The sequence below is a fragment of the Dicentrarchus labrax genome, unplaced genomic scaffold (assembly GCF_905237075.1).
Source record: "Dicentrarchus labrax unplaced genomic scaffold, dlabrax2021, whole genome shotgun sequence".
Taxonomy (NCBI): domain Eukaryota; kingdom Metazoa; phylum Chordata; class Actinopteri; family Moronidae; genus Dicentrarchus; species Dicentrarchus labrax.
Genome location: NW_026136710.1, coordinates 20,358,799 through 20,381,914, shown reverse-complemented (window position 1 = coordinate 20,381,914; position 23,116 = coordinate 20,358,799). Strand labels below are relative to the sequence as shown.

The 23,116-nt window shown below is 42.0% G+C and overlaps 4 protein-coding genes across 6 annotated transcripts; 3 read left to right on the top strand and 1 right to left on the bottom strand.

Annotated features, from left to right (window-relative positions):
- Positions 1–18: 18 nt before the first annotated feature.
- LOC127370007 (coiled-coil domain-containing protein 152-like) lies at positions 19–5,591 on the top strand. 2 transcript variants are annotated; one of them, XM_051411656.1, is made up of 8 exons: positions 19–559; positions 1,193–1,298; positions 1,779–1,847; positions 2,187–2,251; positions 3,013–3,148; positions 3,556–3,683; positions 3,777–3,884; positions 5,016–5,591. In XM_051411656.1, exons 1-8 carry the CDS (start codon positions 497–499, stop codon positions 5,142–5,144), a joined length of 804 nt encoding a protein of 267 aa, XP_051267616.1. In that variant the 5' UTR covers positions 19–496; the 3' UTR covers positions 5,145–5,591. The 2 variants fall into 2 exon arrangements, with proteins under 2 accessions (XP_051267616.1, XP_051267617.1); XM_051411657.1 differs by lacking the exon at positions 1,779–1,847.
- nim1kb (NIM1 serine/threonine protein kinase) lies at positions 5,162–11,483 on the top strand. Of its 2 annotated transcripts, XM_051411654.1 has the most exons (4): positions 5,163–6,738; positions 7,455–7,756; positions 8,643–8,911; positions 10,477–11,483. In XM_051411654.1, exons 2-4 carry the CDS (start codon positions 7,483–7,485, stop codon positions 11,239–11,241), a joined length of 1,308 nt encoding a protein of 435 aa, XP_051267614.1. In that variant the 5' UTR covers positions 5,163–6,738; positions 7,455–7,482; the 3' UTR covers positions 11,242–11,483. The 2 variants fall into 2 exon arrangements, with proteins under 2 accessions (XP_051267615.1, XP_051267614.1); XM_051411655.1 differs by having other exon boundaries at positions 5,162–7,756.
- A 2,040-nt stretch (positions 11,484–13,523) lies between these two features.
- gadd45gb.1 (growth arrest and DNA-damage-inducible, gamma b, tandem duplicate 1) lies at positions 13,524–15,620 on the bottom strand. Its single transcript, XM_051413252.1, has 3 exons — positions 14,897–15,620; positions 14,569–14,776; positions 13,524–14,449 (listed from the first exon to the last, which is right to left on the bottom strand). The coding sequence occupies exons 1-3, from the start codon at positions 15,037–15,039 to the stop codon at positions 14,336–14,338; spliced, it is 465 nt and encodes a 154-aa protein (XP_051269212.1). The 5' UTR covers positions 15,040–15,620; the 3' UTR covers positions 13,524–14,335.
- Positions 15,621–19,408: 3,788 nt separating this feature from the next.
- Positions 19,409–20,914, top strand: LOC127370452 (growth arrest and DNA damage-inducible protein GADD45 gamma-like). Its single transcript, XM_051412519.1, has 3 exons — positions 19,409–19,572; positions 19,677–19,884; positions 20,004–20,914. Exons 1-3 carry the CDS (start codon positions 19,472–19,474, stop codon positions 20,115–20,117), a joined length of 423 nt encoding a protein of 140 aa, XP_051268479.1. The 5' UTR covers positions 19,409–19,471; the 3' UTR covers positions 20,118–20,914.
- Positions 20,915–23,116: the final 2,202 nt, after the last annotated feature.

Below are 23,116 nucleotides of genomic sequence, written 5' to 3'. Positions count from 1 at the left end.
AATCGCAATATATATAAATAAATATAAAATATATATTTTTAGATCATATGATCATTCACATTTGAATATTTGTAATTTATTATTATTATTATTATTATTATTATATAAATTCTTATTACTGCCTTGTACGATACTACACTCTAAGTCCACACACTTTGCTCTGAAATGCTGAGTATTAAGTATTTAGAGTAACAAAGGCTTATCTTAAATACCTGAAAAATGCCGTTAAATAACTTATTTACTAGATTTACTCAGTGCTTAATGTAATCAGACGGTTCAACATCTGCTTTTATTTACATGAATGAGTAACTTCTCCGCACGAGCCCTACACCGTATGGCACGAGCTATAAACAGCCTTTTACCAGCTCGTGCAGTGTAGCTAAGCTAGCTTTAACAAGCTAACGGCTAATTTATTTATGTGACTAGTGAAGCTTTAATGAAACCGAAGCAGTAATACGGTATTTTACAGTCGTTTGTTCTCCCCTACACTATAACAATGATCAAGTTAAACGGTGTTAGTCTTGAAAACTTCATGGAGAAGTTTACTCGGCTGGAAGAGGTAAGGTAGCATTAGCTAGCTAACTCACTGATGGATAGTTAAAGACATCTTCCATTTGATTTTCTGTTCTTCAGTTTCTCACACAGCATTAGCTAGACTGGCTAAAGAGTTAAAAGGATGAGAAAGAGTTAGAGAAATGTTCTTTATATATAGATAATTATAGGGTTCTTTAGGAGTGGTAACCGTACTCATAATCTGACAGTTTCCAAGAAGATCATTTCATGTGATTATGTTCCGGGACTGTAATTAACCTTAGTCACTTTGCCAACTTTATTGTTTGCCACACTATTTGTCTAGAGTTGATCAACAGATATCTTTATCTGAAAGAGACATTGTAGGGTTAGAGCAGCCAAGTCACATAAAACAAAAGAAACGTACAACATACAATGAAACGTCATAAATGACAAACAGTAACTGGAATAAAATAAAACCTAACTCCCCAATCAAATATCCAATCTAATATACTGTGTATGAGTAACTGTATCCAGCTCTATGAGGGCCATTGTGGTATAAAGAAGTTTTTTTTTAATGTCATCTTTAATGCAAAAAAGGGGTTACAATTCAGATGTGACTTACAAAGAGTAAGTCTAAGTGTGAAGAGAATTTACTCTTGCCTTTACGTTTATCAAACAGAAAATTACAGAAGTTAATGGCAAAAACAACATGTTGGAGCTCATGCTGGAGGACGCCAATAGACTCATGAAATTCTATCTGACCAAGGAGAAAAGTCTGATTGAGGGTGAGTTTCTGTCCTTTCATTTGAAAACGGGAGCATTCGTTTTACTTTTTTCTACAGCGTTTGTTTCCCAAGATTTAAGATCCTTATTGTGCTTCGTTTGGTGTTTGTATGGCTCCCTCTGTTGGTGACTTTACCAAATGACGGTCCTCCTGACCTGGTGTCTCCAGTTTTCAGTTCAGGGAATGAAATCCCTACATTTGTTCAAATTTACAGATGAGCTGATTTATTATAGTTGCGACTTATTTGTAACACATTGTCATGCAGGTCATCATCAGTTATTTGGATATTACATTAGTTTGTATGGGAAAAAGTACTGGATGGGTGACTTTCAGTTTCACATAGTGTGTGAGGTAAATTTCTAATCACAGAAAATTAAGCAATACCTAAAAAAGAAAATGTTGTGGTTGTATAATACCCTCACTGAGTTGCTTTTAGTGGAACCTGTATGACACTAGTTGTTAAAAACAATCCATGTTGCAGAGAGAAACAGTCTTCTCGTCACTGTGGACAGACTACAGCAGACTCTGCAGGAGCAGTGCAACCTCAGAGGTAACTGTAATAACCCACTGGACACATGTTCTTTGAAGACCATAAAAAATCTCTGGATACTGAAAATACTCTGATTTCTCAGATCTCATATAGCACAGGTTTACCACACAACAGGTCTACAGCAACTAAGCTCTAGATTTAATAGTTTTGCTGTTGTTGTTTTTCATGCTGCTTTAAAGTAAAAATGTTGTATTTTCTGTGTGTTATCCATTTAGTATTATACCTATATTTGTAAATATAATCGTAAATAACCCCAAAGCACCACTGACATAGTAACTTGCATACAGATGAAATTCACTGTAAGCATCATATGATTATTCTGAAACTGCTCATGTTTAGAGGAGAATGAGAGACTGAAGAACGATATGGCGGACCTGAAACAACAGAATGAGAGAACAGTAAAGGTAGGTAGTGAGGCAGGAGTGGACACTGACATAATTCAGCATTAAATAAATTGAATACAACAATGAATCAGCAAGTTTAATTGGAAGCTGGTCTGTGCACAAGGTCATGCTCTGTATGTTCGCTTTCTGAGCACTGCAGTCATTGTTGGGTAGTGAAGTAGTAGGTATTGGTTGATAATAATAATCATTTATTTTGAATTCTTATGCACAGCAGTTGATAGACCTTATGTTCTATTAAATCCAAAGTAATTTTGATGAACTTTACTAGAAAAGGTGTGCATAAAGTACAGTATATGAAGTGTTTTTTTAAAATACAAAACTGAAATTATCGGTATCGGCCATGAGAAGCAGGTAATTATTGATTATTGTACCGGCTGGAAAATCCATATCGTGCAACTCTACTAGTGAAGACTGCAATCAATTTTTAATTATATTCTATTTATATTTTTAATTTTAAAAAATGGTACAACTGATCATCAGTCAAAGCTAAAGCAGCAAAGGAATTATTTTTCTCTGTCAAACTGTTTTTCAGCCTTAAAGTCTTTGCTTCCTTTGTTATTTATTTATTTATTTATTTATGTGATTGTGGTTAGAGATGTAGAGCATGTAAATGAACAGCATGGATTTGTATATTTGTTTTATGTGGCTGAAGAAAAAACATAACGATCAGTTGGTTCTCTCCTTAAAGCCAGGTAGCAATTCCAAATGTTTCAGCTCCAACGTCAGTCAGTGATGTTGTGTTTCCTGTGTGTTGTCATCAGGATGGAGAGGCTGAGGTTCAGCGGCTGGTCAGTGAAATGAGAGCCGCAGGAGAGAGACACAAGAGGGAGCTAGAGACTGTAAGGCAGCAGTGGAGGAGAGAGGTGGAGGAGGCTCACAGGCAGGGGCTCAGTCAGTGTAAGAACTCACAAAACACTGAGACAGTGACAGGGTTGATGGTGTAAGATGTTTCAGGGAATACTGACTTTATGAATGTACAAAATAACCTCCTTGCAGCCCTAAAATCTTAGTGCAAGACACTAAAAGTAAATCCGATATATCCTGAAATTTACATTTAACACTTGAAATCACAATGTAGGAAAAAGTGTGGCGCATTTCCTACTTCATTTCTCAGTAAAACTTCATCAAAAGAGTTTCATAACAGTGATCCTTAAAAGGTTTGTCTTGATTTCAGCCCAGAGCGTCAGAGCAGAGCAGCAGAGGAGAAACTGAATAAGACAAAAACAGAGAAAACAAACAAACAAAGCATGTTAAAGCTGAATGTGTTTTTGGCTGGTGCCTGCTTTTGGTTTATTTCCCAACAGTGGAAGCTAAAGACACTGAAGTAAAGAAGCAGTTGGAGGAAAAGGATGTGGATCTGGAGGAGATGAAGAAGAGGCTGAAGGAGCAGGAGAGGGAGAGGCAGAGCGAGCTCCTGAAGTTACAGATGGAGGTAAATTAAAAGTACAACTCTGCTTTGGTTTAAAGTTGCTAGTTTCAGCTTCTCTATGAACTTGTTGGTGTTTTGCTCTGTGTGTTTTGGCAGTTTGGTGCTAAGTTAGCCAGAGTTCAGAGTACAGCTCAGATGAGCCAACAGCAGCAGCAGCAGCAACAACATGGCTCCCACCTTCTACCGCAGAGTGTCTTCAAGAGGGTGAGCAGCCCACTCATCCTCTCCTTTTTATTACAGAAGTGAACTACCAAAGCATAAGACACATTTCAGTGGTACTGTTACTTTGGAGGAACATCTATCATATGTTTGATCCTTCAAGACTTTTAGTTTGTCCGTTTGTGTCTTTGGGCATGCAGACCTTATTAGATTTGACCTGGATGTCTCTTCCTGTTAGTCCACACCTTCTAAGCACATCACTTCCCAGTATGCCCCATTAGCTTTGTTATTTGCCTGAAGGACAAAAGTCTGACAAAGAAAGTAGCCTAAAATGTGCATTCAGACTTAATTTTCACCGTATGTTACTACTTATGTATTTGACCACTGCAGTGTTTTGATGTTGTTTTTATTCACCAGCGACAGCCAACATGCTGAGCTGTAGCTAGCTAGCAACGCAAACATCCAGCATGCGTGTGTGTGGAGTGTGCACACAAAACTTGTTTATTCTGTTCTTTCTTCCATATTTCTTTATTTCTCATAAAACCAAGGTGCAGAGAAAGTGATTTCAGTAAAGCTGATGTATTTCAGCTCTCACAGACAAGTCGCCCAGAGCAAACTCATGTTCGGGACTTTTCATCTGCATTATATATACAACCACACTCCCTCAAAATATTGCTTTGCGTACAGTCTGAACACAGATCAGTTCTGTTAAGGGTTGTTAGCCAAAGACTGTTAGCAGCATCAGGTTTTCAGAGTGACAACTGATTATTCACGAGAACAAATGTCAAACATTCTCTGGTTCCAGCTTCACAATTTGCAGCTTTTCTCTGTTTTATATCATTCTGAATTAAGTAGCAATTTGAAGATGGGAAATGGTGATGTGCATTTCTCATCACCTTCTGACATTTTAGACACTAAGTGTATCCAAAAAAATGAAATCATTTCAGAAATGGTAAACAATAATGAAAATGATAATTAGTTCCAACCCTTTAAGGAATTGAATTAGCAATCACTAAATCAGTAATTTACCTGATGCAGCCATTCACAAGAATCACTGAATAAAACATCAGTGTTTGGTGTTTTTATAGGTCAGCTGTGCCGCTCTGTTCTGAGAAATGTGTCTTGTTTATAGTGCCTCTTTCTAGTTGTGTGTGTGGATTAACTGTGTATCCTCAGAAGCTGCAGTTCTTCCAGGAGGAGAAGAACAAGGAGATTGTGGCTCTGCGTCAGAGAATCAAAGAGCTGGAAGAGAACCAGCGTCCCTGCGGCTTCAATGACGGCCGTCTGAAGAGAAGAAAGATCTAGTTTGTTTAGAGGCTAACAAGCCATTGACCTGTCAGCTCTGCAGGTGCACAAAGTCTTGACCCCCTAGGGGGCAGAAGGGACTGAGGTGTTTTGAAATTTTCCAGATTTGTATTTCACTTTCATTTCAAAGCAAAATTCAGTTCCTCAGAGCTTTCGACTTATTATATTATACTGCTTATTGTGTCTTACTTGGCTAGATGTGCACTTTCACTGCCCTGCTTGCAGGTGACCAGTGTGTACATTTAAACACAGGCTGTATTCCTGTCTAAGACTTTAATCCAATCACAGGCCTGCATGGGAGCAAATGTGCGAGGCAGGGACGTAGGGAGGGGGGAGGCGTAGACGCTCTTGAGAGTGAATCAGATAGTTGGAAGGCCAGTCCCATTCAGGGAATTAAACCTGTTTATATCCTTTTATCCAAAGACCAAATAAATCATTTAAGTCATCTCTCCTATTTTATTTTTTCAGATTTCTTGACATAAACGCGTTCTAATATTGACATTTCGGAGAGGTAGAGCTCTTGAACTCGACTTCTTGTAATGTCTTCTCATTGTTGTTTAAAAAAGCAAACTTCTGCTAACATCTGCTTTTATCAGTAGCCTAAAACCTTAATAGGTAATTAAGAATCAGTTTCTTTATATTGATTGAACTTTGAAATGAGAGTGGAGCGTTCATTGAGAACATTCATAGTAATGCAGTCAGTCTGGACTTAAAAATCATCCTGAGCAGTTCTCCCTCAATACCAAAATCCATATGTGTGATATTCTGCAGCACGTATGATGATTTCTTTATCCTGCATGCACTGGAGTCCAGTTGATGCTGGATTTTGGTCTACCAATATATCTGTGATCAATTTAAACTGAACTACACTTGCATTACGTAAAAGAAAGTAGATAGGACTGTCTTAGTGTCTTTTGACCGTAGTGTCTCCCCCACTGTCCCTCCACTGCTCCTCACAGGGACTGTACACCTGAATGAAGATGCTCCGCCTGGTCAAGTGTTGACCTCATGCTTTGTAATCTCTTTATCTGTGCTGCTCAGCCAGCCTCTAAAGGGGACAGAGAGCTAATCTCTATGGGAACATTTGGTAAGACCGTTGCATAACATTTCATCTTCACAAAAGCCAGGAGATCGACCTTACCGGTATCTCTCACACAATTGTGTTCTGCTGTGTACCTGCAAACCAAAGTACTCTGGTCATACATAATGCAGGTACACACACGTGTGTGCATGTGTCGTCTCTTGCATCCTTTTGGCCTAATTTTTGCGGACCCTGCACTGATGTCATTTGAAGGGATTGGGACGTGCCTAAATTGAAACAGGATTAGAGTTCATGACACCACATTAATCCTTCGGCCTCACAGTAAGGAGGAGTGGGTGAAGACGGGGAGAGGTGAGTGGTAAGAGGTGTGGCCAGAGAAGCCTGTCCACTTGACTTGATGGCTCAAACACACGCGCCCCCTCCCCTCCTGTGGTCTTGGCCATCCTCTCATCAGTTAGAGAGGACAGAGAAGGAGGCTATGACGGCACCACTCTGCTCTCGAGGATAGGACTTTCTGCATGGATTTTTGGATTCTGTCGCGGACCTCATCATGTAAGTGAAGTTAAATCTTTTTTCTGGGTCCTACTGGGCCGAAAGAACAGCATTTGTTTTTGTATTGCTGCTTTCAGTGGATTGTACAGCTGTGTTTTGATGCAGAGCAGCAGTCTGGAAACTTGGATAAACAACAATCTTGTTTTCTAGACTCGTTCTATTATCTCCTTTTGTTAACTTTCTCCTTCTTAATGCAGCCATTGAAGGCTTACAAGATTCTGGTCTCTAGTACAGTTACAGTAATATGTCAGCATAATGTTGCATAAGACATCTAAGATTTTTTTTTTATATTTTGGTGAAGTGTTAAAATCTAAAGGTTTCAGTGAAGCAGTATGTGTGGTGTAGAATAATTATGTGTGATGTTAAGGGGACATTTAAAGGGAATATCAGGGAAATTATGTTTCATTAAGGAAACGCGACTACACCATGATTGTACATTGTACTAATGCTTGCATCCTCATTTTGTGATTGGGTTAGACCCATTCTGCAGCTACTTTTGACAATGAATAACGCATCTGGTCTCACAAGTTAACCCTTTCTGGATACTTTTTAAACCACTGTAACATGGATATATACAGCACTGCTATGTGGTATTTCCAGTAAAGTAAATATGGTGTTTTTAACATCCTATTAGTAACTTCATGAAAAGAAAGTAACTAGTGTATGTTCAAACCACGTGCTGGCAAAGACTTAATGACATAATTGTGTTTTTGAAGATGACCTTATCTTCGGCCTGCTGCAAAAATGCCTGGAGGCCAGTACCAGGTGACGAGCACCAGACCCCGCCACAGTATCTACAGCCTGACGGACAGCTCTGATGTCGGCCCCGAGGATGAGGAGGCCGACGGCGTGCTGCACCTCACCCCCCTGCAGAAGCTCACCACCGACATGTGCAAGGACGAGAATACCATCAAGGAGCTGATCGTAGGCCGCAGGGTGGGCTTCTACAAGGTCCGCGGGGAGATTGGCTATGGGACCTTCTCTAGGGTCAAACTGGCTTTCCATGCTCTGACTAAAGGTAGGCGTACACTGACTGCATCCGTCCCTCACACCACCCAATTCTTTTGCCTTTGATCAAAGTGCTGTCACTGTTTAGAGACTCAGAACTTGTAAATAGCTTGAGGAAAAGAGTGAGCAACAGAGGGAGGTCATACACTGTTAAGCTGGATGAGAAAGAGAAAAAAAGAGAAAAAGATTTCACCCTTGTTAGTAGAGTTCTGCACAAGCCCAGCCTGTGGCCAAGTCCTTGAGACCAGACCTGCCCTGACCCTTCTGAACCCGATGGATGCTGCCAAATATAAGGGCCGAATCCTACCAAAGACTATAAATGATAACACTTACATTGCAGCTTTCTAGTCTTCCAGCCACTCAAAATGCGGTCCCATTCACCCATTCATACACTGATGGCAGAGGCTGCCATTCAAGGCGCTAACTGCTCATTAGAAACTAACTAATCCCATTCACACACAGTCACACACCGATCTTGCCCAAGGACATTTGACATGCAGAGGAAGAAACCAAGGATCGAACAACTAGCTTTCTGATTAGTGGATGACCTGTTCTATCTCCTAAGCCACAGCCACCCCTAAAAGCTTGCCTTATTTCATTCATCTCAATACAACACATTGGCTACACTCAATCTTTTTTTTCTCACTGGGAATTGCATGTGTGCTTCACAGGACATGAGATAAATTGGCACAAAGAGAAATTTCGTTTTACACAGCAAAAAATAATTTTGTGACTCTATTGGAATAAATTACTCACATGGTCAATTACAAATGACATTACATTCAGTATAAGTTGGGTAATTTGTGGTTTCTGTTCCACTTTCAACAAGTCCCGAGCAGTGTTTTTTTGGACTGTTGTATAATGTCTCCTTGCCCTTCTATCTGTCCTCTTTGTAGACAAAGTGGCCCTGAAGATCCTGGATAAGACCAGGTTGGACAGTCAGGCCCAGCGTCTGCTCTCCAGGGAGATCAGCAGCATGGAGTCGCTCCGGCACCCCAATGTGGTCCAACTGTACGAGGTAGTGGAGACGCCGAGCCGCCTGTACCTGGTGCTGGAGTACGCAGGAGGAGGAGACCTCCACAACAGGATCTGCACTGACGGGAAACTGTCTGACAACACCAGCAAGATCACCTTCGCCCAGATCCTTTCTGCCATAAAATATATGGTTAGTGACAGAGAAACATTTCTGGGTTGTTCTCAGTGAAGGGTTACTCTAAACAGGGAATGGGGTTTCATGGGATGGCCAGAGGGTGCCAAAGAGAATAAAATATATCAATATTCTCTTGGAAAATACCCCAAATTAAGAGATTTGAATTAAAAAACATGACATTATTGTGGCACATTAGTAAAGCATTAAATAGAAAACATCTAAAGGTGGAATTAGAAATCAATAAAAATAAATATTTTCAGGTCTTCGGACATATTTCCAAATACATCTATTTTTTCAATCCAATCACTTGGCCATGTGTGGCTATAACAAATAATTCAATTATATATGTTAGTTTCTGTTTTTACACATTATTAAAAAATATATTTTCAATTAATGGTTGCCTTTGACAGCATTTGACACCAGACTGGGGTGGTAGCTGGGGTGGCACCTCACTAGATCCACCCCCGACTCCACCGTTTGGGACTATGCTGGCCTGCTGTCTTACCGGGAGTTAGATAAGAAGATCAGTATCAATTTAATCCGTCAAGGGTGTCTGTAGTCCAGTTTAGCACAAACACTGGAAGGCGGGGTAAACTTATACCTAACACATCAATCTTGGTATTATTTTTAGGAATTTGAGGGCAAATTTTCTTTTCTGTAGCAGAGATGATCATTTTAGGTACCAGCTTAAGTGCTGCAGGTAATCAGCTTTAGACGGAAATGAGTCTAAATAACAGAGTTTGTCAGATTATTCACTTTGATGCAGTTACCTATAAACAAAGATGGCTTCAAAATATCTATCCAGCCCAAATCCAATTATAACAACTTTCTCCTTTTCTGTACTTAAATATGCTATGTGCTAGGCTGAAGATGAAAACGACATATCTTAAAGGTCCAGTGTGTGACATTTATGAGGATTTATTGGCAAAAATGGAATATCATATGCATAACTATTTTTTCATTAGTGTATTTTGCATTTTTGTTACGTTAGAATGAGACGGTTATATCTATAAACTGCCGTGGAATACACCATTTGGAACTGCAGTGTTTCTAGATAGGGGCGTTTTACACCTCTAGATGCCACTAAATCCTACACACTGTACCTTTAAGTTTAAGTAATGAGCACAACGTCCACTAGCTAGATAGCTAATTGGCTAGGTAGCTTGCATTTTGCTCTCAACACTAATTGTTAGCTAGATAGTTACATCTACTAGCTAATGTTAGCTATATAACTACCTAGCTAGCTAGTTAGCTAGCATTTTGCTAATATTAGCTAACTTAAGATGTGATTATATATATATATGTCACTTTTATCTTTTAAACAATTTTTAAAATGTTATGTTCCTTCTAACATAGCAACATTGACTGAGGTTCCAAAAGAGGCAGGAAGGGTCAGTTATAATTAATCACAACTATAGCGCTGTGAAGTCCCCACAAGACCAGGTATAAGGTTATCATAATCAGTAGAAGTGATGGATGGCTGTAAAATTAAAACTCCAGGTTATAATGAAGTCCCACAGAATTTAAGATTTGTTTGATATTTAGAAATATCTAACCAGCTCGTATGTTCCACTGTGCAGCATAACATCAACATCATTCACCGGGACCTGAAGGCGGAGAACGTTCTGTTCACCAGCACCAGCTGCGTGAAGGTGGCCGACTTTGGATTCAGCACGCGGGTTTCAAACCGCAACGATGCCCTTGACACGTTCTGTGGCTCGCCACCCTACGCCGCCCCAGAGCTCTTCAGGGACGAGTGCTACCTGGGGCCCCCAGTAGACGTGTGGGCCATGGGGGTCTTGCTTTTCTTCATGGTGACCGGCACTATGCCGTTCCGCGCAGAGACCATGGGCAAGCTGCGGCGCAGCATTATCGAAGGGGCCTTCACCATCCCTCCCTGGGTGCCCGGCCCCTGCCAGAGGCTCATCAAGGGCATCTTGAAGACGGTCCCTGCCGAGCGCTATGCCATCGACCAGATGCTGGGCTGCGATTGGCTCTTACCTGTGGAGTTTCCTTGGTCATTGGTGCCTCCCGAACCAGTGAGTCCTCTGCATAAACTGGGACTAAGCGGGGACCTGGAGGAGGTGGAGGAGGAGGAGGAGGAGATGGTCAGAAGCTTACTGGAGGAGCTCGGCTTTACCGCAGAGCACCTACAGAACAATCCCACCAAAGACAGCCGCAGCCCCGTCACCGGGGTTTATCGAATCCTGCTGCACCGAATCCGTAAGAGGAGGGGCTGCGACAGTCCCCCAGTGGTCCGAGGGATGGTCAGGGACCCCAAGAGGGAGGGGCTCCGGGCCTACAAGGGCCTCAGACACACCTCCAAATTGTGTGTGCTTTCATGAGAGACTGGTAGAGAGGCTTCAGCACAGTTTTTATACAGGCTTCTTTTATACGAACACTATTAGTAGCAGTAGTGGTTTTTTATTTATTTATCTGACACTGTTTATTGTAAAGTGACTTTTCACAGTTTGTAGCTTTTGATACTTTTATTTTACTCCTTCCAATGCAACTTTTTGTGATAGCCTATATGTAAAAGTGCCTGTTGAAATTAAACAAATGTAAATAAAAGTTGTAAAAGCATCCATATCAATTCAGCTGGAGTAATTTTTTTTCTCTCAAGTTATTTGATTTTAAGGGTTTTTAAAGGCTCAAAGAGGCGACATGAAGTTTGAGAAAAAGGTGGTGGTGGTGGGGGGGGGTTAAAGCTTTGGTTAAAACTACAGACCAATATAGATTACAGACTGCCTCACTGAAAGACCACAGTATGTCAGACTGCACAGCTGCTTGTCAGACGTGGTGACGAGCAGCACTGGTACACCCCAAGGAACTCTATTGGCACCGTTCCTGTTCACCCTCTACACCTCAGAGTTCTATTCCAACACCGGAGCCTACACCTACAGAAGTTCTCTGATGACTCCTCCATTGTAGGCTGTATCTCAGATGATAGGGAGGAGGAGTACAGAGACCTGATTGAGAACTTCATTGGATGGTGCGACAGAAACCACCTACAGCTCAACACAGGAAAAACCAAAGAGCTGGTGGTGGACTTCCGGCGCAGCAAGAGGACCCCCTCCCCAGTTGCTGTTAGAAGGGAGAAGGTAGAGATGGTGGACACCTACAAGTTCCTGGGGGTGACACTCAACAATAAACTGGACTGGACGGATCACACTGAGGCCCTCTACAGGAAAGGACAGAGCAGGCTGTTCTTTCTGAGGAGGCTCAGGTCATTCAACGTGTGCACTCGGCTACTGCGGATGTTCTACCAGTCTGTAGTGGCTCGGTTGTGGGGATGGAGCTGGACAGTGTGGAGGCTGTGACAGAGAAGAGGATGAGAGGGAAGCTGAAAGCCATCATGGACAACCCCTCTAATCCTCTCTACACTGGAGGCTACCATCAGCCATCTGACTCCACAACGCCACAGCTCCCAGTACCTCCAACCCACGCTGACTAAGACTGGTTTAAAACTTACAATGCACAAACTTTTTGCACAACTATTTATATTTAATTTCTACATACAGTTTAGTTTTAGTCAAGATGCTCAAATATTTGCACACCATTCTTAATTGCATATTGCATATACTTTCCTTTATAGTCATTCATTTCATTGATATTTTCTATTATATTTTGTAATATTTTATTTTGTGATATCTTGTTCTACCTCCACCTCTGTACTCTTTTTGCACTACGTTGCCCTATGCTGCTGTGTTCATTTTAATCTTTATCCTAAGGGGGATCAATAAAGGAACATCTTATCTTAAATTCCTTTTCCTTCCTGATCCAATAAAACCTTCATACAAAATATATTTGTGTTCCTATGTTTTGCTTTTCAGTCCTTTTGAGTGCACAGAGGGCTGCAAGTGCACTGTAGGTTTGTTGAAGGGAAAGCTTGCAGCCACTTAAACCAACCCTGTCTCCTGCAAAGACTCTTATTGTCCATGAAAAACTACATAAAGCGGTGAAAACCCTGGTGCGTCAGTCAGGTTTGATTGTGGGGGCAGAGCAGGTGGCTGCACCCAAACACAGCTCCTCTCGCGTCTTTGTGGCCTGTTTACCAAAGTTTCACTAAGTGCGTGCGAGTAAATAATAGTCCCGACAGCAGCTGGCAGGACACCAGATGATACACAGGACCCCTCTCCTCGTCTCCGCAACCGGCCCAAACCGGCCAGACCCAACCCGGCTGCCCCCTCTGGCACTGGCTCCTCCCAGCCCCTGCCCTGCCCGACCCCCACCTGCAGCAAGCGGCAGATGGCGCGGCGTGGCTGCGGAGACATCTGCAAGGCCAGACAATAGGCGCTCTGTGCGGACCGCTGGAGCTGACAGGCCCCGGAGCTCCGCTATTGTGCGCTGCGCCATACACATGCAGATGAGGTCTGCTGGAGGAGGGACCTTTTTTTTTTTTTTTTTACTGCCAGGGTGAGCAGATGACAGGCCTTAGCGCCTTCCATGCAAATCTGCGGAGTTTAAAACTTTTGATTGTTTCATGTCCACCCACCATCCCTCCCTCCCTCCCTCCCTCCCTCACCCCTCACCACCTCCTCCACACAAACACACACACAATACACACGACTCAAGCGTGAAACCCTCGCTTTGTGAGAGAAAGTGACAACACATGACGGCAAAAAAATATGATCTTTTTGTTTTTTATTAAGCATTTTCCACTTACAATTTCAGACAGTTTCTAATGTGAAGCTGTCATAGAGATATACATCATTTCGTTTCCAACATTGTTCCAACAGGATCACAACATCTTCAGTCAAAGAGTTTCATTTTTAACATTTCTGTCTTCAGTACATAATGAAATGTTTATAAGATATTCTTACAAATTCTCATCATTTTTAACTTAATGTAGCCGTTTTCTAAAGTGAAACCTTTAGAGAACAGACCATTTTTTAATTTTTTTAATATGTTTTATAATATTTTTTGTCATCATTAAATTTCTAAAGTGAAACCTTTAGAGAATTAAGACAATTCTGGAAAGTGGGAAACATTTGCGCTGATTGCAACTGTTGTCATGTTGCTCAGCGAAGAGGACATCTTTAAAAAGTCTCTTTTTAAGAATGCCTCTTTCTCAGCACCGCTTCTTCTCCTGCTGCGCGTGCTTCAGAGTGCGACATTTGCTCTGTGGAACCACAGGACGCAGAATTCGCTTCTCCTTCCTCTCCAAACCTCATCCGCACAAAGAATGAGGGTCGATGTGTCGCTCTTGCGGCATACCTGACCTCATTCACATAAAGAATGAGAGTCATCTTGGCATGGACGGGACAAGAGGCGACGGTTCACGGGGGCCCCTCGGGCCGGCGCCGTGCTGCCTGGACGGAATCCTCCTCAGGAGTATCCAGGGATGAGCAGAAACAGGGTCATCCTGTTCATCAGGATGAGTATTTCCAAATAAGAAGCTTTACAGCATCTGAGCAAGAGAGGGAGCCGAGTCCCAGATCAGCGCTCGGGCAGGCTGATCTCAGGGACCCAGTCGTTCAGACGCCGGCTCTCCTCACAGAACAGGTGCAGCTTCTCCAGAGCAGGGTCCTCCCAAGACCCGTCAGCTGGGTTCTGTTCAGAAAGGAAGGGGAAAGAGGCTTTAGTCACACGTTTTCTTTCAAACAGCATCACATATAGACTTCAGAACTGATTCAGGATGATAGAATCTCGTGTCTCTGAGCTCTACATACCGTGATGAGGACGCAGTGGGCATCTTCAAGCTGCTCTGCCTTGTCGCCAACAATCTCAGCCAAACGCTGCATGTCGCTCACTCTGACAATGCTGATGTCGTTGTCGAAGCAGAAGGACTGGATGAGGGTGAAGTGGATCTGCAGAGCGATGTCGCACTCGAACTCCTCATCCACGGCCAGGACGCAGAAAGACACACTGTCTGGATCACTGTGGAGACAAAATAAAGAAGTTTGTGAGATTTCATTCAGAAAAGGAACCAAAACAACCAGATAAGACTGATGGGAATGTAGTAAGCTGTCAATCTGCGGCTGAGGGTCTCATACTTACAGATTCATAACTTTTGCGCTCTCGTAGACACCGACGGTGATGGAGTCGTTGTCTTTAGCCGACACCAGGACCTCCTCCAGGGCTTTGCCGGTGCACTGAGCACGCTCGGTGGGCTTCTGGATCAGAACTTCCTCAAGAGTCATGATGAAGACGGTGGAGATATTCCGCAAAGGGAGAGCTTTAGAAAGGTTTGGACGGAGAGTAAAATCCGAAAGGGAGCAGAGTGCTTTGAAACCCGCAGCCTCCCTCTTTTATACTCTGCAGCTCGTGCGGCCCAGTGAAAGCGCTGCGCCCTGATTGGCTCGAGCTGAATGGTGTATTGGTATGATAATGCTATTGTCACACTCTGGCTCGTGGCAGATTGATGGGGGTCATCGAGCCACGCACGCTCCCCCTCTGAGCGCAGCAGCCACGGCCTGAAACTAAAAATAGCTTCATTAAAAAAGAAGTTTGATCGCTCTGCAGCACTTTATGCACACTGGAGGAAACACAGCAGGTGACTGTATCTGCAGAGATGCACGCTGGACATCGGTTATACATACTTTTACATGCATGTATAATCACTCTTATGCATGCACAGAAGTGGAACTTTGCCCTTTTTGGAAACAAAAACTAGTTACAGACCAGTTTTGGCCCATAATCCACCTTTCAGTTTTCAAAGAACACTAAATATGAACTCCACTAAAATAAAACTCAACAAACTCTCAATAGTTTTTCTTGCATTTTAGATTTTAGTCACAGTGTTTAAGCAGCAACATGGAGAAAGTGTGGAGAGCCCCCTCCCCCCTCGCTCAGCAGAGAGAAAGGGCAGGTGGATGATGCCATCTGTGGACTAGAGGCTGGCCATAAAACGGCCTCATTGTGCGCGCAGAAGCCCTCTATTATTACGGCCCCCATACAAATGCAAATGACCAGCGCGTGCCAGAACGCTGTGCGTGCTGCGCAATCTGCACTGCTGGCCCATGCGGGCCACGTGGCCATCAGCTGTCCAGAAAATCCTTCCTCGGTTTTTATTTATTTACTCTGGGGAGTTCAGGGGCCACACGGACTGTATTCTATAGGAAAACTGAGGAAGTTTATTGCACTTTTGTTTGGTGTTTGGTGCGTAGAGCCACCAAATGTCTTCATCTGTGATTTTATTCAAACTTATTTCTGACAACTTTCTGTTTATTTCCGATCACTTTTTAAGCACCACAAAACTTTTACGCACAGCTTTATTTCATCTGTTCCACTGACTGAGGAGTTTATCCCCTGCAGCTCGTGCTTATTTGGTTATGTATTTAGTATTCGGTGTGAATCCACTAAATGTCTTTATCTGTGTTTTAAATAAACTTCTTTCTGACAGCCTTGTGTTAATTTCGGATCACTTTTACGCACAATTAAACTTTTACGCACTCCTCTATTGCCACTAATAGAACAAGTTCTCCCCAATAGTCCGTGCATATTTGGTTCTATTTTATCTGCATAATATTCCAAAACACATCTTGCATCAGGTCAGACCTGCTGCCACTGCTGCGTAAATAGAGGAGGGGGCTGGAATGGAGAGGCGGTGCAGGAGACACAGGTTGGCGGTGATTGATTCAGCGCTATTGTTCTGCGGAAGGCAGAGCGGCAGATGGAGAACTGTCGCTATGAGGGGACCCCCCCCCCTTCTCTCTCCTAAACCCAGGTCAACTCCGACCCCAGGGCGCGCCGTTCTTTTGTCTACAAGTCTCCACATTCGCCGATCTGTTGTCTGAGTTTTGATTAAATTTGAATGCCAAAGAGGAGAGCTCATGGTCCAAACTTTCACAATGAAAAGTGTTATCTCCAAAAGAGGCCAGACGCTTAGAGGCAGATAGAATCACTTTCAGTTTGAGCTGTAAACACGTGCAAGAATGCTGAAAGTGTGTTGTGTTAAACAACAGAAGTCGTATCTGCAGCAGCATACATTACTGCAGCAACACACTCCTTTGTTTATTTCTACATCGCTTTCAGTTTCTGTCTGCGCGCTGCAGACTCATCAGCTGGCAGAGAGAGGCTTACATTTGGGCCAAAGTTTGATTTGGATCCAGCTGATTGAGACTCAAACACTGAGCTATTTTAGGAAGGATCAGCTTGCATGGCCACAGGGCAGGCGCGTGCAAATCGATACCGACCTATTGTTGCTGAAGCACATCTGCCAGACGGAGGCCTCTCTGGCAGCGCGCGACAGGTGTTGGTGGTCAAAGCTGTTTTCTGGTGACCTGCGGCGACTCCTTGAAGCCCTAAACCTCTTTGTACGGATAGAAAGTGTCTAAAGCTGCAGGATAAGATGATATGTATCTGGCATCTGTTGTGCGCAAATATGACTAAATATTAGGGGAAATAGGCTAATATTTAAGAAGAGAAGGAGAAAGTGTATACAATAAATAACTATTTATTTTTCATTGATCAAATATGTGTTATTGAGCTATAAAACAAGCAAAGCTCAACAAACTGAAGTGTGATTTAGCTAAACTCGGACTTATAATATCATCAGAAATCATATTTGCAGGGGAATGAAAAACGGCCCTCACGTCCAGCAGGTGCTACCTGACTTACTTCCTTTGTCCACCCTTCCCCTCACCTCCCCCCCGGGGACAGATGGTATCTCTCGGTTGCTATGGGGAGTGATGCAGACAGAGAGATAAAGCATGCAGGCATCTCCAGATGCCACGCGCCTCAAGTGAGGCCCGGCTTTACGCATGCAAAGCAGCGGCGCGTGCCACTGCCTAATATATAAATAAAGTTCATGTAGTGAAATCGGTCATGAGTTATAAAAGTCTGTCTGACTTCCAGTGCAAGTAACACAGTCGATTTATGTGCATTAGGACGCTTAAAATAGTACAGAACTGCAGCATACTAATGGTTTTTATCAATATGCTACCTACTCCTTTTACTTTTACTGTATAGTATATAAATATATACTATGTGACAAAGAAAAGGTCTACATGTAATTTAACTTACTGTATAAACTATATATTCTCTTTATTCATCTAATCTAGACAATTAGGTCTCTGCAAACATTCTGTAACTTCATAAGAGCCAATCAAGGACCAAAGCAAGCAAACCACTACTGTACTGTGGGGGCTACTTTACATATTTGAATGCATGCTGTACAGATTTAAATGTATTTTGAATGTATTTTGACAGGTTGTCTAGGTTGTCTTGGTTTCTATTAGTACAGGGACATTCAAAGGTGAAAAGGTATACTGGAGACTTAATCCAACCTTAAACTTTGATCAAACTTTAGGCATGCTACTTTAAGAACAGTCCAAGAACAACATTTATTTTAGACCTCAAGTTTTACAGAAAAAAACCACAATGCAGTGGAAAAGTTATTTCTTATGACATGAAGTAATAAGTGTCACATTTTGTGCATTGTTGTTTTCTTTCAATAGTTTGTTGCATTTCAGGACTCAGTGTCAGATTTAAGATGTGTTTCTCTACCAGTCCAGTCAGCCATTGGCTTCCATTCATTTCCGCACAACATAAAAATTATTCTGCAGACTCTTGAAACTTGCTTGAATTGTGTGTTCAATCACAGTGGACATCAAGTTTGTATTTGTTCTTTGTTACATTATAAGTTTCATTATAATTGCATGGTACAATACCATTTTAGTTTAAACCAAAGCTTTTTCATTTGTAAGTACAGATTGATTTGAAATGTCTGCACTGCATTACCTCATAACAATAAAGTACATTATTGTAATGAGGTTGCTACCATAATGAATGCAGACTTAATGTTCACTACTATGTATTGCACAGCTGAAGCTACATGTCTGCTAATTGATTTTCACCTTGTACATATATGAATGGAAGTCAATGGCTGACTGGACTGGTAAGGAAACTACATTTTCGAAATATAAAGCTTAGCTTTTAACTTAAACTGTATTAGTATGCAATTATTATGCAACTTTTACAAAAATAAATAGAGATTCGATGTTCACTGTGATCGATTATACAACTCAAGCAAATTTCAAGGGTCTGCTATTACATTTTCACTTTGTACAATGGAAGCCAATGGGTGACTGGACTGGTAGGGAAATATGTTTTAAAATCTGACTGTGACTTTTGAAATGTGGTGCAATGTAGAAGGCTGCCTGGCAAAAAAATGGCATTGGTTTGGTTTGAAAAATGTTCAGCTGTGATGTAAAGTACTGTAAATGTGAACATAGAAAAACCCCTTGTATGGTCTTCGTTTGAATGGGAGTCACTGGTCTCCTCTTACTCTTCCAGAACTTTGAGGACTTTGATGACAGCAGTCTTATCTTCCTGTGTGGTTATTATTCCTGTAAGCTGAAAGAATCATTTAAAGGTCAGAGAGTTTCTACATCTGATCCTTTCAACCAAAGCTGCCCCCGACTTTCTAAGACTTTTCTATAGGCACGCGTCCCAGAGGGTGGGGTGGGGGCTGTAGGCCTGTTGTAGCCATTGTGCCCCAAACAGCCAATCAAAGAGTGAGCGTGTGCCGGGTCTGCAGTATAAATGCTGGCAGATTCCTAGAAGGAAGCACAAACCCTGTTCTCTGGACTTTCTGATCACATCAGCTGAACTGTAAGCTAATACATCACCATGCAGTCTCCTGGAAAATCTCTGAAAGAAGCTCTGCTCTGTGCTCAGAGCGAGGATCGACTCACTGTTGGAGTCTATGAGAGTGCTAAAATTATGACTGAGTAAGTAAACTAAACATGACTTAAACAAAACTTTGCCATTCTCTGTTGGACCAACATAATCAAAATCAAACAGCAGCAGCTAACAAGACTTTTTTTGTCCACAGTGATCTAGACAGTGTGTCTTTCTGTGTCCTGGCTGTGGATGAGGAGTTCGAGTGCGACATCGCTCTGCAGATCCACTTCACCCTCATCCAGTCCTTCTGCTTCGACAACGACATCAGCATTGTCAGAGTGAGCGACATGCAGCGTTTGGCTGAGATTGTTGGCGACAAGGCAGAGCAGCTTGAAGATGCCCACTGCGTCCTCATCACGGTATGTAGAGCTCAGAGACACGAGATTCTATCATCCTGAATCAGTTCTGAAGTCTATATGTGATGCTGTTTGAAAGAAAACGTGTGACTAAAGCCTCTTTCCCCTTCCTTTCTGAACAGAACCCAGCTGACGGGTCTTGGGAGGACCCTGCTCTGGAGAAGCTGCACCTGTTCTGTGAGGAGAGCCGGCGTCTGAACGACTGGGTCCCTGAGATCAGCCTGCCCAAGCGCTGATCTGGGACTCGGCTCCCTCTCTTGCTCAGATGCTGTAAAGCTTCTTATTTGGAAATACTCATCCTGATGAACAGGATGACCCTGTTTCTGCTCATCCCTGGATACTCCTGAGGAGGATTCCGTCCAGGCAGCACGGCGCCGGCCCGAGGGGCCCCCCGTGAACCGTCGCCTCTTGTCCCGTCCATGCCAAGATGACTCTCATTCTTTATGTGAATGAGGTCAGGTATGCCGCAAGAGCGACACATCGACCCTCATTCTTTGTGCGGATGAGGTTTGGAGAGGAAGGAGAAGCGAATTCTGCGTCCTGTGGTTCCACAGAGCAAATGTCGCACTCTGAAGCACGCGCAGCAGGAGAAGAAGCGGTGCTGAGAAAGAGGCATTCTTAAAAAGAGACTTTTTAAAGATGTCCTCTTCGCTGAGCAACATGACAACAGTTGCAATCAGCGCAAATGTTTCCCACTTTCCAGAATTGTCTTAATTCTCTAAAGGTTTCACTTTAGAAATTTAATGATGACAAAAAATATTCCTCAAAAAAGTATTGGAAAAATACTATCTAAAGGTTTTTACTTTAGGTATTTAACATTGAGAGAAAAATACAAAAAAGTGTTAAAAAGAAAAGAAAAAAGTGTGAATCTGATTTTGAATCTGAAAATATGAAAAATATGGGAAAAAGAAAACTGAAAATGTACTACTTCTTGAAGGTTTCACTTCAGCTCGATTTATGTCAAATGAAATAACTTGTACACTGCATATTTTTTTGTAAGATGGAAACATAGAAATAAAATATTTGAACTCAATATTGCTCTCAGTCTGTACTTTGACTTTTCCATATGAGGTTAAAGATGCTGGAGATTACATATCATAGCAGCTCCAGTCTGGTTTGACTTTCTGACATTCTGAATCCTTTCTGAGGATTTAAAATAAAGTTTCCTCAATCTGCAACTCAAAACAACAGCAAACATGTCATGTTTTATATATGGACCTCTGTGCACTTTTACACATCAATATGACTCTGGAGAGGCTTTTGGTTTGGAATAATCATTCAAGTGTCCTGCACAAGAATGGGAACCCCTTCATACGTTTGTATTGGTAGGATGGAATATGTATATTACATGCTGTCATTTGAAGGCAAGAGATAAAAAACAGTGCAGTGTGTAACATTTGTGTAACACCTGTAATGCAAGTTTAGCATATAAAAAGGAAATACTTTACATTTTGATCAGTAAATGTGCTGATTACAATGTAATGTGCATGTGGCTGGATGGTGACTAGGGTGGAGGTGGTCTTCACTATTCTTCTCTTCTCTCTGGCTCAATATGATATTTTATTTGACAGATTTGATCTCTGTAGGCTGTCCTCCACTTAGATTAACTGACCACATGCTGGGCATTGGTTTTTCCAATTTCTAAACTGAAAAAGAAATATCGTGGAAACTATTTTTTTAGAAACAGCTCTCCAAAATCACAGTCTAAATACATTTGAACTAAATATTATGGAGTGCAGTTGCGTAATCGGGCTTTCTTTTACATTTAGAGCATAACTTTAAATGAAAAGGAAATTGTTTGTGCAGCAGTTGCAATACAAAGTAGGAAAGCGTGCAATATAAACAAGGTTAACAGTGAAGTTGCTTCTTGGTGAGTTGGATATACATATGTATGAGAATGTGGCATATATGTTCAATATCAAATCTCAACTATCGGTAAGTGAATTGATAAAAAATGTTACATAATTATGTCCATGATATTAAAGAGTGATTCCCATAATATCCCATAAATCAGAGAGTTGTAATGATTGTAACCAGAGAGAAAGACAGATCAAACAAACAGCTGAAATGGAGGCTGGAGCAGCCACAGCATCCACCACCTCTGCTACCCCTCACTGTATGCAGCCGCAGGCAGCAGGCAGTTAGCTTAGCTTAGCATTAAGACTGGAAACAGGTAACATGGCCCTGTCCAAAGGTAACATAATCCTCCTACCAGCACCTCTAAAGCTCACTCATTAACACGTTAACATGTTAATGAGTCAGTACCCCGTTCTATCTTTGTACAACTGAAGTGTAAAAAAGACAATTGGAGCTTTTTTATGGCTAAGCTAAACCACAAAAAACACAAACATGAGAGTGGTCGGACTCTTTGCAAGAAAGCAAAGACGCATATTTCCCCAAAGTATCCCTTTAAATAAGAAGCAAAACCATCAGTGTAAGGCTTCAGGCCGACGTTAGGTTAACACAGGTAGCTCATTGATTTCACTTTATTGTACTGACATCCACTGCACTGTAGCATTATGATAATTCTGCTGGTTACCCACAAGACAGAGAGGCAAAATATTCCTTCCATAAGAACTTTCCGGTGACATAAAATGTCAAAGTGCTGCAGCAGCTGTTGAGATGTCTGTAGTGACGTTTGTCTTGATGTCTGTGCTTTCAGCTATCGATCGCCTGGGGACTACAGAAAATGAGCTCAATTAGCTAAATGAGCTAATTGCTGGCTAATTCTGGTTTCTGAAATGTTACTGATATGCACCGTCCCTGTCAAATAAAAGAAATAAAGAAGTGTTATTGTCAGTAAATCCCAGTGACTCTGAGCTGGTGAGACGTTTTCTGACTGTGTGCAGCTCAGTGATTCAGTATGTTTACAGAACAAATGTCATACTATCTTTAACTAGAATCATTAACAGAAGCTGTAGATTTATTTCATGGTGCTGTCTGCGGCTTAATGAAGGTGATCTTTTGCTCCTGGCACACGCTGCCTTTTTCTTTCCTTCCTCTCATTTGTGATTCAGAACTTTAAGAGGCTTTTGTGTCTTTGCACTCTAAAGTCACTCTGACTGCGTGTTGCATGTCACTGCAAACTATTGTGGAGTCAACAGCTGCTGCAGCCCCCACGCCCCACTGTGACACACGCTCACACACAGACACATGCACACACACGCTCATTACAACTTCAAATAATGCAACGCTTCACCAGAATAAAAAAACAAAACAAAACAGACCAAAGAAG